We start from the raw sequence: 15,000 nt of genomic DNA, 5'->3' as shown, positions 1-15,000 counted from the left end.
TAAGAGACACACAGAGAGACACACAGAGAGAGAGACACAGAGAGAGAGAGAGACACAGAGAGAGAGAGAGACAGACAGAGAGAGAGAGAGACAGACAGAGAGAGAGAGGGAGAGGAGTGTGTGTGTGTGTGTGTGTCTCAGTGCCTCTGTGTGTTTATCAACATCACTAATGAGCTCATATAAACACCTGTGTGCTTGGGTGCATGTTGGTGATTGGAGCACCTGTGTGTTAGAGGCTACTTAAGAGAGAGAGTGAACAGTGATTTCCAACAAAACTACCTGTCAAACATATGCCCTCTATACCAAAACCATGAGACTAATCAATAAAATATGGATACCGTCAGAGAGATAAGACTCTGGCAAACGCGGAGATGTGTTTTTATGTTTGTGGTCTTAATAATGTGAGCTCAAGCGCAATATGCAAAACTGGTACCGTCTGCTTTCTTTGAGAAATTAGTGGTCAGATTTAACATGGAGTCTAATGGAGCAGTTGGTTGGAGTTCATGTCGCTCTGCGGCTCTTTGAGCCAAATGTGTAAGTCCGTTGGATTGCACAGACATCTGTGTGCGACAGCACAACATTTCCAAGCTTTTTGGCCAAAAATGGTGTACAAAGAGTAAACATTGTGGGAGCTGGAGCAATTTGTTTGGAAAAATCACAGAATATTTTCCTGCTCCGCTCCACTCTGACAGTTATGCTCTCACTCTAGCTCTTAACGAGCCGTGCAATACACACCCATTATAAAATCTGAAACAGACCCAAAATGTTCCTGAAACTTAATCTGTGACTTCATGAAAACTGTGCTAGCTATCAAAATGTCCCTTTGGCTCAATAAAGTGCAGCGTTTTGTCTACGTTTTAAACTTTGAATCATGTTTCTACGTTAATGTACGGCTCGTCAATATGGGCCCAAAGTTAAGTGTTTTTTTTTTTAGCTCTCTTCACGCCGAAACCCCATTCAAGTGAATGGAGAAATTTTGCTCCGTTTTTGGGGATTTTCGGGAATTTTCGGGAAAACCGCTAGGCAAATCTCTCCGGAAAATAGATAGCACACTATTCCCGATCAGGCCGCACGTTTTGATGTATTTTTCACGCCGCTGTTGGCAACGCTGTGTGAGGAGAAGCGCGCCAAACTTTTGGATAAACCTGATTCAGTGTGGCTTTGTAGCACAGGCAGTGAAACTGCCAAAGCACACCGACTGTAATCCTGCGGGCTTAATAATAATAATAATACTAATCTTTATCGAAAAGTTTGGCGCGCTTCTCCTCACACAGCGTTGCCAACAGCGGCGTGAAAAATACCTTAAAACGTGCGGCCCGATTGGGAATAGTGTGCTATCTATTTTTCGGAGAGATTAGCCCAGCGGTTTTCCCGAAAATCCCAAAAAACTGAGCAAAATCGCCCCATTGACTTGAATGGGGTTTCGACGTGAAGAGAGCTAAAAAAACACTTAACTTTGGGCCCATATTGACTAGCCGTATATTAACGTAGAAACATGATTCAAAGTTTAAAACGTAGACAAAACGCTGCACTTTATTGAGCCGCTCAGCCAATCAAATATGGGTATTCTGATAAGTTTCCTGATTCGAGTGACATTTACACACACCGCGACACAAGAGGGAGAGACGAGGAAAGACATGGCAGAGCAGGACAATAGTCATGTAAGCTGTAAAAGATAAAACATAATACAATCTCCAAATGAGACAGATTGCCAGAGAAATCAGTCAGTCAGTCTCTCTCTCTCTCTCCACACATGATATTCAAGGAAAGATCATTAGACCTCCTGTCTGCCTATCTCACTCACTCTGTCTCTCTCCCTCTCTCTCTATCATACAGTCATTCAGGTCTTAGATATTTTTAGAGGACTTTTCCCCTCTCACCCCCCCCACCATTTCAAATTAAAAGCCCCACAGAATGAATTCTAACTGGAATGCTTGTGATGAAGCCTCTCATTTTAGTGTCAAACATTATGATTCTGTCTCCTCTCCCCCTCTCTCACCCACCCAGTCCCACCCTTTCAAAATAAAAGCCCCACAAATATAAGAGTATTAATCTGAAATGCAGAAAAGAGAGTAGCGCTATCTCAATTGAACCTGAATGACACTACCGGTAACATTGGCGTGTGTATATATTGCGATTTCTTCGGGCAGTAGAAGCCACACTGTCAAAATTTCTTTAGGAATTTTCTAGTTGAATCATACTGTTGTGTTTCTTTTTGGAGAAGATATCTGGGCATCACATGTGGGTCAACCTGGAGCCTGCTGTCTCCTGAACAGTGCTATTGGTTGATCAAACCACTTTCGACTCTCTCATCAGCCGTGCTACATAACAGCAGCAGCATACTAATGGTTGCATTCACCACTTCCAACAAGAGTGGCAAACCATTATCCTCTTTGTGCTATTGGGCCTCCATGAGGACAGGAAGAGGAAGTAAGGGGCAGCGTTAACTCACCAGTTCAGGCTTTGATGTTGGCCAGATGACCTGGTTAAGTTTACCAAGGAACCACGCCAGACGCACATTCCTAGAGATCCGATACTCCTCCTTCATCAGCAGATAGATCCGGTCAGCCTCCTCCACCTTCCCATGAGAGACACACAGTACATGTTCAGTGTACTTTGTTGCTCACTGATCTGAATTACCAAGTGTCTTGATCATGGCAGAAACATATAGCGCTTGGTTTAGCCTCAAATTGCTTTTAACACCAAATTCAATTAAAATATTTGGCAGTTCAAATTCCATCAAGTTTCCTTGCAAAGTTAAACAGCTGCACAATTCTGATTTAAGACCTTTGATGGATGTTGGTGTTCACAGTATAGCTACCCCAAAGCCACGACTAGCATCTTCTTCAATCAGATGTCTGCTTTTGTTAAGTCTTCCTGTTATAGACGATAACCCCATACGTTCCATATAGACACTAGCATGCAGTGTGTAGCATTTCAAGTTAAGGTTTTACTCAAATATGATGCATTTTAACGGGTTATTTGTAGGTGGCTCTAGTTCATTTACAGAACGTCCAATTTAATGTAATAATTATAATAACGTTACATGTTTACCTTAGCACAAACTAACCTCCCTTATTGACTCAGATAACTTGGTGCTGGGGGAAACCCGTGTTTCCCTAAAGCACTGTATGACCTAAGCTCTGTGCTAACGGGCCACAAACACAGGGACACATCTCGACTTAATGTCACGAGAGACCTAACGTGGCTCGTGTTAACTTGTTATTGCTAGCTGCTGAGCTAACGTACAGCTAGCAGAAGTCTATTCGTCCGCAGGTGTAAGCAAAGCTTTATTTTGCTGGAGACTATTCTCTTTTAAGCGTCACTTCAAACAGGACTTTGTCGAGTTCTGACTGTTAGGACGAACACGCAAATGGAAAATGTGCGCTTCTTTTCTTAACCAAATGCAACCCCTGTGCTTTCGACCGCAGAATACAGGTGCTGTTACCTCGTTGTCCTGTCTCTCTGCCATGCCGTGTATAGCATAGGGACAGCGGGGACGTTAGCGAGCCTCAGCTGAAGAACATTCACTTTGGTTTGTGAAAAAGAATACGTCCCAATACTTGTTTATCATCTGTCTTGTCAGGTGTTCGTAGAGAAGTGTCAGCTAGATAGGGTGACAGGGCATACCTTTTCCGGTCCAATCTTTCAAAATAAAACGTGCTACACTAATATGGAAACATGGGTATTTCTAATGATATAACGTTAGTGTCTTCTGGTAATGCACGCCTACATTTTATTTATGTATCATATACCTGGTATATGTAAGACATTCATTTAGTCATTTAATTATGAGCAATCACCAATATAATCCGAGATATTATTTTTTCAGAGCAGGTACATGTTTGACCTTATATATTTTTGATAGGCCTCTTGATAGGACGAGAGGCCGTTTTTACAGAGGATATTTTGTCATTGTCACCAATAGAAAAATAACAGTTATTCTTTACTTTGTATAATGTGTTACTCATAAAATGTGTGTAACCTTGACTTTCTGTGAATAACCTAGTTATATACTCTGTTGAAGGCAGCTGAGATAGAGGGCTTTCTATGTTTATACAATCAAGCCACCAACAGAAATGATGTCATAACAGTGGTAGTTTTTGTCACAGAAGTGTCTGTGTCTAAGTTTATTTTTTCAATTTTTCTTTTCAATGGACGGTATTTTGTAGCATGCCTTTTATATTCTCTAACAATATTGTAAACCATGTTGTTCATTCATATTATTTTCATGCCTTGAGGATTTTTTTGTATCTATCCATTGGTTCGACTATAAACTTTTGTTTTGAAATGACATTCATTAAACTTCCGTGGATCTTGTTTTTAACCGGCATGTGACCGGAAGAGTCACCGCTTCTCTTTTTTTTCTCCGGGAGGAACACAGATTTGTCAACTAGACAACTAACCAACTAACTAGTGAAATACACATGAACAGTCTATCGAAATACTGTACCAAGTTAACAATGAACTGATTTATACATTAGACAGTCGGACTCAGTGTAGTAAAGCCACCGTTATAGTTGACACAGCTTAAATGTGTTAAAAATAAAACATGGACCATTTGCTCAGAAAACCGAAACTACATACATTTCTCGATAAACAAACTGAATGTTGCCCAAGTGATGTACTTCTTCCCAGTTTGGCCAGTGTGCCCTAAACACTCGAAGTTGTATTCCTTTTTAGCAATTTGCCATTTGCCTGCCTTTTTAACCAAGTGCTACTCCTGTTGTTAGGGGGATTTCTTTGCCCAGAGTACAGCTTCACAGGGAGCGTCAGATCCCCTCCAATGATTTACTTATTGTAGAAGATCCATAAGGAGGAAAATCAACTTTACGCATTCCATACATTCTGTGTAGAAAAAAACAATAGATATTCAATTAAATATAATTATTGTATTACATTGTTTACTTCACTACTTATTGTAATGATATATTTACCTATCACAATTTTTTTTAAAGTAAAGGAGATCCTTGACTCAAGAAAATCAACCTATTGTCTACATAAATACTATATTAGCAAATATTTTGTCATTACATACATTGATGGGCATTCAAAAGCTACTAAAACGTCATTCATTCTTTGACAGAACTTTAACTATTGTCCAGCATATTGCTCCAACTAAAGGATGATTTTCATGTCAATTCATCGGTCAGTTCTTTTCCGAGTTAAACGATTAGTCATTTGATCAATAAAAGGTCAGAAAATAATGAAAAATGCCCTTCTCAATCAATCCAGAGCCCAAGTTGACGTCCTCGTTTGAAACCAGAAAATATTTTCACTTGAGAAACTAGAGCCAGAATTGACATATTTTTCTGAAGAAAAAACCCCATAAAAACTATGAATCAATTATGAAAATAATTGCCAACTAATTTTCTACCAATTGAATAATCGAAATCGAAAGTGCTGCAGCTCTTGTCCAATTAAAAAGTCAAGCTAGAGGAATACAGAGTAGGGTTACGAATATGATAACAGAGAATATGACAGAGAGATTGTACAACAGATGTTCCAAGTGCTCTGTTTTGAAGGTTTTAATTCGGGCGGAACTAAGTGCTGCCTGACAGGTACAACTGAGGGACTTGGTGATGTTGCGCATGATGATGACGTATGGCTACATGCGACGATGAGCTGTCTTCTCCACGCTGTTTAGCAGAAGGTACAGCCTGTGAGTTTTTAACTATTTTTTCTTGCTCCGTATAACTTAAAACATGGAGAAAAAGGGCGGAAATCCCACCGGGAAGAAACCTAAAACCACGAAGATGACAGACGGCACCGACCCCGTCAAAAACTTCGAGAAATGGAAGAAAAAATACAACAAGACGAAAGCACACGTGAAGCGAGACAGAGCGGCTCAGAAGAAGCCCGAGTGGAAGGTCGAACGGGAGTACATCGACAAGCTCGTCAGCAGGTACGGCAACATTAACGCCAAGGAGGCGGTCAAGTTCTCAGACTTCCCCATCTCAAAGAAGACCTTGCTAGGTTTGCAGGGGGTTCAGTACAGACAGCCCACGGAGATCCAGAGACAGACCATCGGCTTCGCTCTGCTCGGTAAAGACGTCCTCGGCGCGGCCAAGACCGGCTCCGGGAAGACTTTAGCCTTCCTAATACCGGTGCTGGAGTGTCTGTATCGCCATCAGTGGACCTCCATGGACGGCCTCGGTGCTCTCATCATATCCCCCACCAGAGAGCTCGCCTACCAGACTTTCCAAGTGCTCCGCAAGGTGGGCAAGAACCACGAGTTCTCCGCGGGGCTCATCATCGGCGGGAAGGACCTCGAGAGCGAGTCGGAGAAGATCCACCGCACCAACATAGTCATCTGCACGCCGGGCCGTCTGCTCCAGCACATGGACGAGACGGCCACCTTCTACGCCTCCGACCTCCACATGCTAGTTCTGGACGAGGCGGACCGCATCCTGGACATGGGTTTCGCGGACACGCTCAACGCCATCGTGGAGAACCTACCCAAGTCCCGGCAGACGCTGCTGTTCTCCGCCACGCAGACCAAGTCGGTCAAAGACCTGGCGCGGCTCAGCCTCAAGGACCCGGAGTACGTGTGGGTTCACGAGAAGGCCAAGTTCAGCACGCCGGCCACCCTGGAGCAGAGCTACGTGGTGTGCGAGCTCCACCAGAAGGTCAACATGCTCTACTCCTTCATCAGGAGCCACCTGAGGAAGAAGATCATCGTCTTCTTCGCCTGCTGCAAAGAGGTGCAGTACCTGTTCCGGGTCCTCTGCCGCCTCAGACCCGGCATGCCGATCCTGGCGTTGCACGGCAAGCAGCAGCAGATGAAGAGAGTGGAGGTCTACAACGACTTCCTCCGGAAGCAGAACGCGGTGCTCTTCGCCACCGACATCGCCGCCAGGGGCCTGGACTTCCCCACAGTCAACTGGGTGCTGCAGTTCGACTGTCCGGAGGACGCGGACACCTACATCCACCGGGTGGGCCGGACCGCCAGGTACAAGGAGGGCGGGGAGGCGCTGCTGCTGCTGCTCCCCTCCGAGGAGGTGGGCATGGTCGGCCAGCTGCAAGAGAAGAAGGTCCCCATCAATAAGATCCAGGTGGGACCTCGTGCATTCACGGCATCACACACACACACACACAGTGGGCAGGAAAGTAGAAAGTCTTTTTCAGCCTACTTATTGCATTGTATTATAGACCATTTGACACTGGGACACATTCCACATGTGTCCCAGTCCTGTCGCGTGTATGTGAATGACATCCCAAAAGCTGTTGCCCAGCAACGCAATTTGTTGAAAAGGTCTATCTCAGTTTAATGCTAAAGACATTAAACTGACATTATACAGCATGACAGCATAATCAATAGACCATAATAAAGAATTTGTCTCTGTTTAGTTATTTTTTGTAATCATGCATGTACACAAAGCATTATTTCAATAAAATCTCTTTTGCAGGTAATTTAGTGTACAATAATAGTATGCTGACGTAAGCGCTGTTTAAGGGGTCGCACTGTGTTTTGCAGCATTGATAAATAATATTAGCACATTTTAGCTGCTAGATAAGTGAGTGGAGTTTGGTACAAAAGAGAAAAGAATGTTGTCTTAAAGGTACCCTATGAGTTTAAGTGGGGGGGAAATAGAGCATGAGATACTCACAACATAGGTATCCACTCATCAGAATATTACTCCACAAACTCCTCAGGATGACTTTAATTGCCATATAAACGTATAGATTTGAGTACAACAATAAAGAGCAGCAGACATCTATATTCACTCATTTTGCTCTCTGACTTGGTTCCAGGTGAACCCAGACAAGCAGCAGAATGTCCAGCAGAAGCTGGAGGCCTTTCTGGCCCAGGAGAAGGAGCAGAAGGAGAGGGCTCAGCGGTGCTTTGTCTCATACCTGCGCTCCATCTACCTGATGAAGAACAAGGAGGTGTTCGACGTCTTTAAGCTCCAGATCCAGGAGTACGCCGTTTCTCTGGGCCTCGCCGTGGCTCCGAGGGTGCGCTTCTTGAGCAAAGCTCAGGCACAGAGAGGCGAGAAAGAGGGGCGGAGAGAGGAGGAGCAGTCTGAAGGGGAGGAAGAGCTGAGGAGCTTCAAGGCCCAGCTGAGAGGAAGCGTTCCTCAGGAGGAAAGTCGGAGCTCAGAGTCAGAAGATTTAGGCGATGACGAGGAAAGTGGTAACGAAGGAGAGGGACTGCATCTCGGTACAGATGACGACGAAAGTGACGATGATCTGAGAGACTTGGACCTGCTGACGGTCAAAAGAAAGGATGTCTTCAACCTGACGGGGGATGCGGAGAGTTCCGAGGAGCCCGAGGAGATCTCCGAAAAGCCCCCGGAAAAAGAGACAAAGTTCAAAGACGCCAAAAGGGCCCTTAAGAGAAACTTCCAACTCAACACCAAAGTGGCGTTCAGCGAAGAAGGGCAGGCCATGCAGCTGTGGCCTCCGGTCCAACGGGCAGTGACCGAAGCAGAGGAGGATGAGGATGAGGGGGCTTCTGGTATCAACATGGAGAAGGCCAGGGAGAGGCTGAAACGTGAGGACCAGGCGTTCGACAAGCAGGAGTACAGCCGCAAGGTGAAAGCCAAACACAGAGAGCAGCGGCTGAAGGCGAAGGCGGCCAGGAGGGAGGCCAGCAAGCAGCACGGACGCAAATCGGATGACGACGAGGAGGACGAGGTGGTGGCGTACCTCGCCAACCACAGCGAAGACGAGTTTGACCCCAGCACTCTGCCGGACCCTGACAAACTGCACTCCGGAGAGGAGGAGATGACGGCAGCCAAACGGCAGCACGGTGACGAGGAGGAGGAGCTCACAGCGGGGAAGAGGAAGAAAGTGAGTCGACGGAACGATGAGCTCAAAGCTCTGGACACCGGTCTCTCTCTGGCTGAGGACGAGCAGTTAGTCCTGCATCTGCTAGGAGGACAGAGCTAGAGCAGACGGGGGATTTATAAACAGTACGAACTCGGTTAATCAAGTTCTAACAACAAAGAAAACAAGAACACAGAAGTCTCAGAGTGCGAGTTGTTCACATTTGAAGAGTGACGAAGTTAAAGGTTTCGTGTTGCACATCCATAACGTCGGAGGACTCTTTAAGAGACGTGTAGTGAAGCATCCGAGGCTGACCTTTAGTCCATAGTATGGGTCAAGATCCTACAACTCCCACAATGCAACCAGTGCCATCTTTTCAATTAAGCATCCTGAAGACTTGGCTTCAAATCTTTCCGGTCTGTGAAATGAAATATACCTGACTATATAAGCAACAATCAAAGTTATTTAACATCTTTACAGGTGCAATAGACAGGATTCAGGGCATTTATATATCACACAACTATTACTGTAAAGCTGTCTGACTGAGCAGAGGATGGAGTCTCCCTCTGTGTGTAGTGCTTGTTGTGTATCTGCATGTTGGTTGGTGAGCGTGCTGCTCTGCAGCTGATGATGTCGCCCTTAACGACAGCGTCGTCATGGAAGCGTAGCCCCCCCCCCCCCCCCCCCCCTCAGGTATACACTGTTAGCTGCTAGCCGACAGGCTTAGCACTCACCATGTTGAGGCAATATAAAATGCTACCAATCTCGTATATTAAGTATTACGCTTCACTCTAATGAGCTTCATCAGGACTGTGTTGCTCAGCTTCACCTGAGTTTGTCTACATTCCACAACTCCAACCTTCATTATACCGACATTTGTAAACCCAAGCTAAACATATGAAGTTATTCTATTAAATCATTTGTATTGCTCATGTACGTGTTCAGTTTACTGTTTTGAAATGGGATTTGAGCATTCATTAGAGCTGCCGTCATGTTTTTGTGGACATTTGTAGGATTAGAAGTGATGTAGTTAATGGTGTCATAAGTCAAGAGGTTCAAACCCCGCCTCCACTCACCTGACCAATCGCTGCTTAAAGTGGCCGGTCGGCAGTGCAGTCCTCACCAGGGGGGGTGTCGTAAAACTAAATAAATAGATGGTAATATTACATAAATAAAGGAACATGAATGTTTTAGCTATATCACTACTGAAAAAGAGGAGACGGCATGAATGAAGACATTGAAGTGTAGTGCAACAACAAGATCAGGGTGTGGATGTAGTGGATCAAAGGCCACTTCACCCTATGAGCTCAGCTGTGTGTGAACTGAGCTGATGATTCTGAGTGAAATGACTAAAGTAAATTACCAAATTTAAAATGTGATTATGGCCATTCCTTCAACTCAAACTAGCAAACATATTCTGAAAACTAAAAATAAATTATAATGAACTTCAAAAGTCAAATAAATACAAATAGAAAATTCTCCACCCGATTAAATGGGGATTCAGACAGTTTTAAGTAAAGTAACTGATCCTGAACAAAGTAGTAAACATTTTAACATCAATACATTCATTTTTATACTACCCTTTGTTAATGTGCAGCCTGTGGAGTTTCACAATGAAAAGGGCTTCTTTTGACCATGTTTCATAGATTGAATGTTATAAAAGCTATGTGACGGCAGAGGCCTGTTGGCAGTTTACAACAAAGCAGATCAATAATAAATAAACCAGCACAAAGGATGATAAAAGATAATGAAACACCAGAATGACCAGATGGCCCTACGTCACAAGTGAGTGTTCGGAGTCTTTAGGGAAATTATGTTTTGTGCTCCAAATTTCTTAATTATTTATTTTTTCATCAAAGGTGTTCTTGAAGTTTTGATGTATGATTTGATGATCTGTTCTATTCTCCAGGTTTCTAAAAACCACTAACTATGTGAAGGTTTGCTTTCTGATCCACCCATCAACACATCTCAGTTGTTAGAAAAGTGTCTCTTCCGTTATCGTCAAGAGCACACGTCATCAGCTCATGACACAATGTATCCATGGGGACCAGAGCTCCCAGTGGTGTACCTTTAGAGGTGTGAAGCTGTGTGTAGGACACACGTGTCTCCTGCAGGTGGCAGTAGAGGGACTCGTACAGGCCTGGTTGCCCCTCCTCTTAGATATTTCAACGCTCAAAAGTTCCTCCATCTACAGCAGCTGTGAACTGAGTAAACTGGAGCCAAAAGTCCCAACAAAAGGAAATGTTTCAAGGTGTAATACTCACTAACTCTGTATTTCTATTTGGACACATTCTGTGTTACTGAAGAAAAGCACACATTGTGACAGTAAATGTAAACGCCTCATGCTTTCCATATAGTGTGATAATCAGGCTTCATGCAGGTCTTTCCTCCCAGTCCTATCAGGAGGTCCTGCTGTAGATTAAACAACCAAAGACAGTAACAGTCAGGATGTGACACAGTCCACTTCTTTTAATGGTCAAATAATAAACAGCTCAACATTCAGCTTAGAACTTAACTAATCTTTTTCAACACTGTGCCTAGAACACTTCAGCACCATCTTTTTAATCAGAACCAGGAGTGCTTTAGAGACCAGCTGATCATCACTGGCAACAAATAGGAGATAATAAACAAAGATATGTGATAGAACTGAAACAAAAGAAAACCAAAGATCTGCTGCAGATCATTATGAGACCGGTCCAATGGTGACCAGTGAAGGCAGTCAGAGCATGGCTCTGTACAGAGTGAGCGAGTGGCACAGGAAGTGGTCCTGCTCCATACACAGCAGCAGGTCCCTCAGCATGACCCGAGTCACTCTCTGAACACCCCGTCTGGGCAGCAGGGTCACCTGACACACACACACAATACAGGTACACTCAATATTATGCATTCTTATGTCAGAAGTAAGCAGTACTCTTCAGTGAGCTGCTGCCACAGTTACACACAAACAGTTTTTATTTTATTTTTACAGAAAATGAAAGACTGTCTGCAAATTTCATGACTAACTGCTACGAGCCAAAATGACACTCACAGCTCAAACTACATCAGACATGTTGAGTGTCAAAGTCCATTCTTGCCCTAGTATAGGAACAGCAGTTTGACTTGGTTACCATCTCTTGCCTGGACTTTCAACTAGATCTCACCGTCTCCATCAGCGAATGGAGTTTGCTTCGTCAGCTCACGAAGACTTTTTTGTCTGAAGCAGCTTTTGTGTTTATGTTAATATAATTCTATAAATAAAGAAAATATTATGTGCTTTGCAGGGCTGCACCAAATAGTTCCACGCTTCATTCACAGCATCGGAATGATGCACAGTAGTTCTGTTTCTTTGCACGTCTATTCATTCTGTTTGAACCTGACGAGTCAGCTGGTTTGTTGCACAGCACCATCTGAAAATCCATCATTGGAAAAAAAAAAAAAAGGCTGGAACCTCCAAAAACAATACCTGGCAGGTGATTGGATGATCCATCTGTCAAACTCTCTCTCTCACACACACACACACACACACACACACACACACACACACACACACACACACACACACACACACACACACACACACACCATTTGAAGCCTGTCTTGATGGATTTGCATGTAATATGTGATCCCAAGACCATAAAGGTGAGAGCAGCTTACACTCGGTGTGTCCGCCCCTACATGTCATTCTGTTGACGAAACTGACGAGTTCTATTCATTAAAGAAAGCTGCTTTAATTAACTTATTCTCGGAGCCGTTTTTGAGGTCTCTGAGCGAAAAAGCATAGCCCTACAAAACTGACCATAGCTCTGTAACTACAAGGTCGATTTTAATAATTTTTGTTGATATAATCAGATCACAACACCTGTGACATAGTTTACATTGGTCATATTGTGAATATGTTGCTGGTTAATATAGAAAATAAGACATAACACAGCTGAAAGTGAAAATATTCAGCCTCGCCTGGGAAAAATGCACTTTCAGTGATAAAAGGTTATTGAAATAATGCAGCTAGCTCCCTGAATCTTTCCCAAGTCATAGCATAACTGATCAGTAGTTATTAAAAAAAGGTTAAAGTGGAATAAAGTGGAATAAAGTTAAGAATAAGAGGTTTTAGTCAGGCGAGGCCATCATTTTCGAACCAGCTGTTGCAGCTCTTACATTGTACTTTTATACACTATATAACTATATATTTCACTTTCTTTATCACTCATATGATTCAATACATCCAAATACAGATAATAGGAATCATATTCATATTCATAACATCATCAGAGCCAGTTTTGGCTGTCATCTGTAGGATTTTCTCATTTCATGTGTGTGTGTGTGGCTGGATCTCAGCCTATCCTCGGTCGATTTCCAAAAACAACCCCTCTTTAGACGCGTCATAGGCTTAGGAAGACTCGTGCCAAGTATGGTGGTGATCGTCAAAAGATTTCATACAATAAAGTTGCCAGAAGTGACGCGTGTACCCCGGCGGAAATTTCCGGTCGCAGGCAGTCTGACCACTCGACCAAGCCCCCTTGACCGCTCTTATTCTGGAAACAAGTCGGAAGTCAACAGTATGCAGTTGGCAGCAATGACTACAGCTTTGGAACGGAAATTCCGCGACGTTATTATCCATATTTTGAGAAAACTTGGGCGCATACCCACGATTTGTTTCGGCGAAGTTCAGCATGAAGGTACGTTTGATCACACACAACGGTTTAGTGCTTCTACGGATCGTAAAACAGAAGTTAGTTACGTGTTCCGCCACGTGTGCTAATGCTATTACATGCTTTGTATGACTGGGTAGCTGTTAGCATGAGGGTACAAACATTGATTTACTGTACTCATAGCGCCGATTTCTGGCCCGGATTTGGTGCTTTTATGCCACGATATACTTGTGCTTATATGAGTAGCCTATAGTTGTCTTTGGAGTTTATAATAAGTGACTTATATGATGTTGTTGTCCAGACGTTGCTGGTTCATCGAAAAAAAAAAGTGGCCGTGTCCACACTACTGGCTAATAATCAGGCTATTTTCCGCATGTGAGTTTGAGGGGTTCTGAGCCCGAGAGCCCCCAAATTTGGGGGCGTCGTGCTCAAGAGGTTTTAAACTCATTTAACCCAATGAATCACTTTAGTCAAAGAGGATTTCACACTAAAAACCAAAGTCAACCAAGTGCTTGAATTACCATGGACTTAAACAAAGTGATTATAATAAAACAGAAATTTAAAAAAAACTAAATTCATCATTTGATAGATTATCGTGTCACATGCTAAAAGAGCTTCCACTCCAAACACATGTGCCCATCCCTCCTCTATAGTTAGCAGCTGAGGAGCAGCCTGTGAAGAGGTAAAGGAAGCCCTGTGGCTGTTTACAGGAAAGAGCCAGACAGCCGGCTCCTCTGGGTAATGGAGTTCAAAGGCAGTGGGGAGTATGTGCAGTGAACAGAGCGTCCTCATCTTTAAACCTACAGCCTGCAGGGCTAACACTTAAAACACACAGAATTAAAGACTCAATGAGCTGAACCAACAGTCTCACACATGCTGACTGTGGTGAGCTGCCTGTGTGTGCGTTAGCCACGGAGGCTAGCTACAATGACCAACATGCTGCTTTCTGCAGAGTTAGTGTCTCCTCTTGGTGCTTCATGGTTTCTACTGCGTTTATCTTTAATGCTAAATATTCATGAATGTTTGGAGAGGTCATAGCTTAGTTGAACTGCTTTTGTCTTTCATTTTAGAGGACTGATTGAAGGATGAGGAAATAGAAATACTGTAATGTTAAAACAGTGGTCAGTTACCCAAAACAGGCTTCTATTAGAGACTAACCTGTATTCACATCTTCCTGTCTAAGTTCATCTTCTCATACTTTAGTTACAAGCCTCCCTGTTTACCCGTCGTCTTGATCAGTTCAGTAACACAGCACGTCATAATCACCACTCGGACTTTCTCTTTTTTAAACAGAAATATTGTTGTCATTCACTAATTCCAAGCATTGCAATTTTTACATTCAGCGCTTATGTTGATAAAACAACACTTCCTGCACAGGTGTTCATAATGAGCTTGTAATGTTTAATATCAGCTGGAAGTGTGAGTTTACTTGCAGTCCTCTAGAAGGCAATGAATGTATGTTGTTATAGTTCGTATATTGGATTAAATCCGGAGTGACAGAAACAAGAGAACAACTCGCCCCCTGCCTTGTCTTACGTATTGTTGCTCTGCTGTTAGTTCGTAGTGGACTGTACATGTAGATTGGACCCAGCAGTAGAAG

General features: G+C 43.5%; 3 protein-coding genes across 17 annotated transcripts in view; 1 reads left to right on the top strand and 2 right to left on the bottom strand.

Moving 5' to 3' along the window:
• The window catches only part of szt2 (SZT2 subunit of KICSTOR complex), a 117,935-nt gene extending 114,324 nt beyond the window's left edge, over nucleotides 1–3,611 (bottom strand). For 10 of the 15 annotated variants that reach the window (XR_012947762.1, XM_076079160.1, XM_076079168.1 and 7 more), the window contains exons 1-2: nucleotides 3,449–3,610; nucleotides 2,453–2,578 (exon numbers count right to left, since the gene is read on the bottom strand). Coding sequence is in view for 12 of the 15 variants with exons in the window: in XM_076079160.1 (XP_075935275.1) it covers nucleotides 2,453–2,578; nucleotides 3,449–3,472 (150 nt within the window). In the remaining 3 variants the exon portion in view is untranslated. Of the gene's footprint in view, nucleotides 1–2,452; nucleotides 2,579–3,448 lie in introns of all 15 variants that reach the window. The other 5 variants (XR_012947763.1, XM_076079171.1, XM_076079172.1 and 2 more) reach the window with 2 other exon arrangements.
• Nucleotides 3,612–5,607: 1,996 nt separating this feature from the next.
• On the top strand, nucleotides 5,608–9,704 carry ddx10 (DEAD (Asp-Glu-Ala-Asp) box polypeptide 10). Its single transcript, XM_076079270.1, has 2 exons — nucleotides 5,608–7,055; nucleotides 7,756–9,704. Exons 1-2 carry the CDS (start codon nucleotides 5,706–5,708, stop codon nucleotides 8,893–8,895), a joined length of 2,490 nt encoding a protein of 829 aa, XP_075935385.1. The 5' UTR covers nucleotides 5,608–5,705; the 3' UTR covers nucleotides 8,896–9,704.
• A 1,787-nt stretch (nucleotides 9,705–11,491) lies between these two features.
• Nucleotides 11,492–15,000, bottom strand: part of LOC142935132 (transcription initiation factor TFIID subunit 4-like) — a 19,198-nt gene continuing 15,689 nt past the window's right edge. Inside the window, exon 15 of the mRNA XM_076079271.1 lies at nucleotides 11,492–11,617. Coding sequence (XP_075935386.1) covers nucleotides 11,492–11,617 — 126 coding nt within the window. The remainder of the gene's footprint in view (nucleotides 11,618–15,000) is intronic.

This window comes from Anarhichas minor, unplaced genomic scaffold (assembly GCF_050575085.1).
Source record: "Anarhichas minor isolate MPS153535 unplaced genomic scaffold, ASM5057508v1 ptg000071l, whole genome shotgun sequence".
Classification (NCBI taxonomy): domain Eukaryota; kingdom Metazoa; phylum Chordata; class Actinopteri; order Perciformes; family Anarhichadidae; genus Anarhichas; species Anarhichas minor.
The sequence above is the reverse complement of the archived record's forward strand: the minus strand, read 5'-3'. Positions and strand labels throughout refer to the sequence as shown.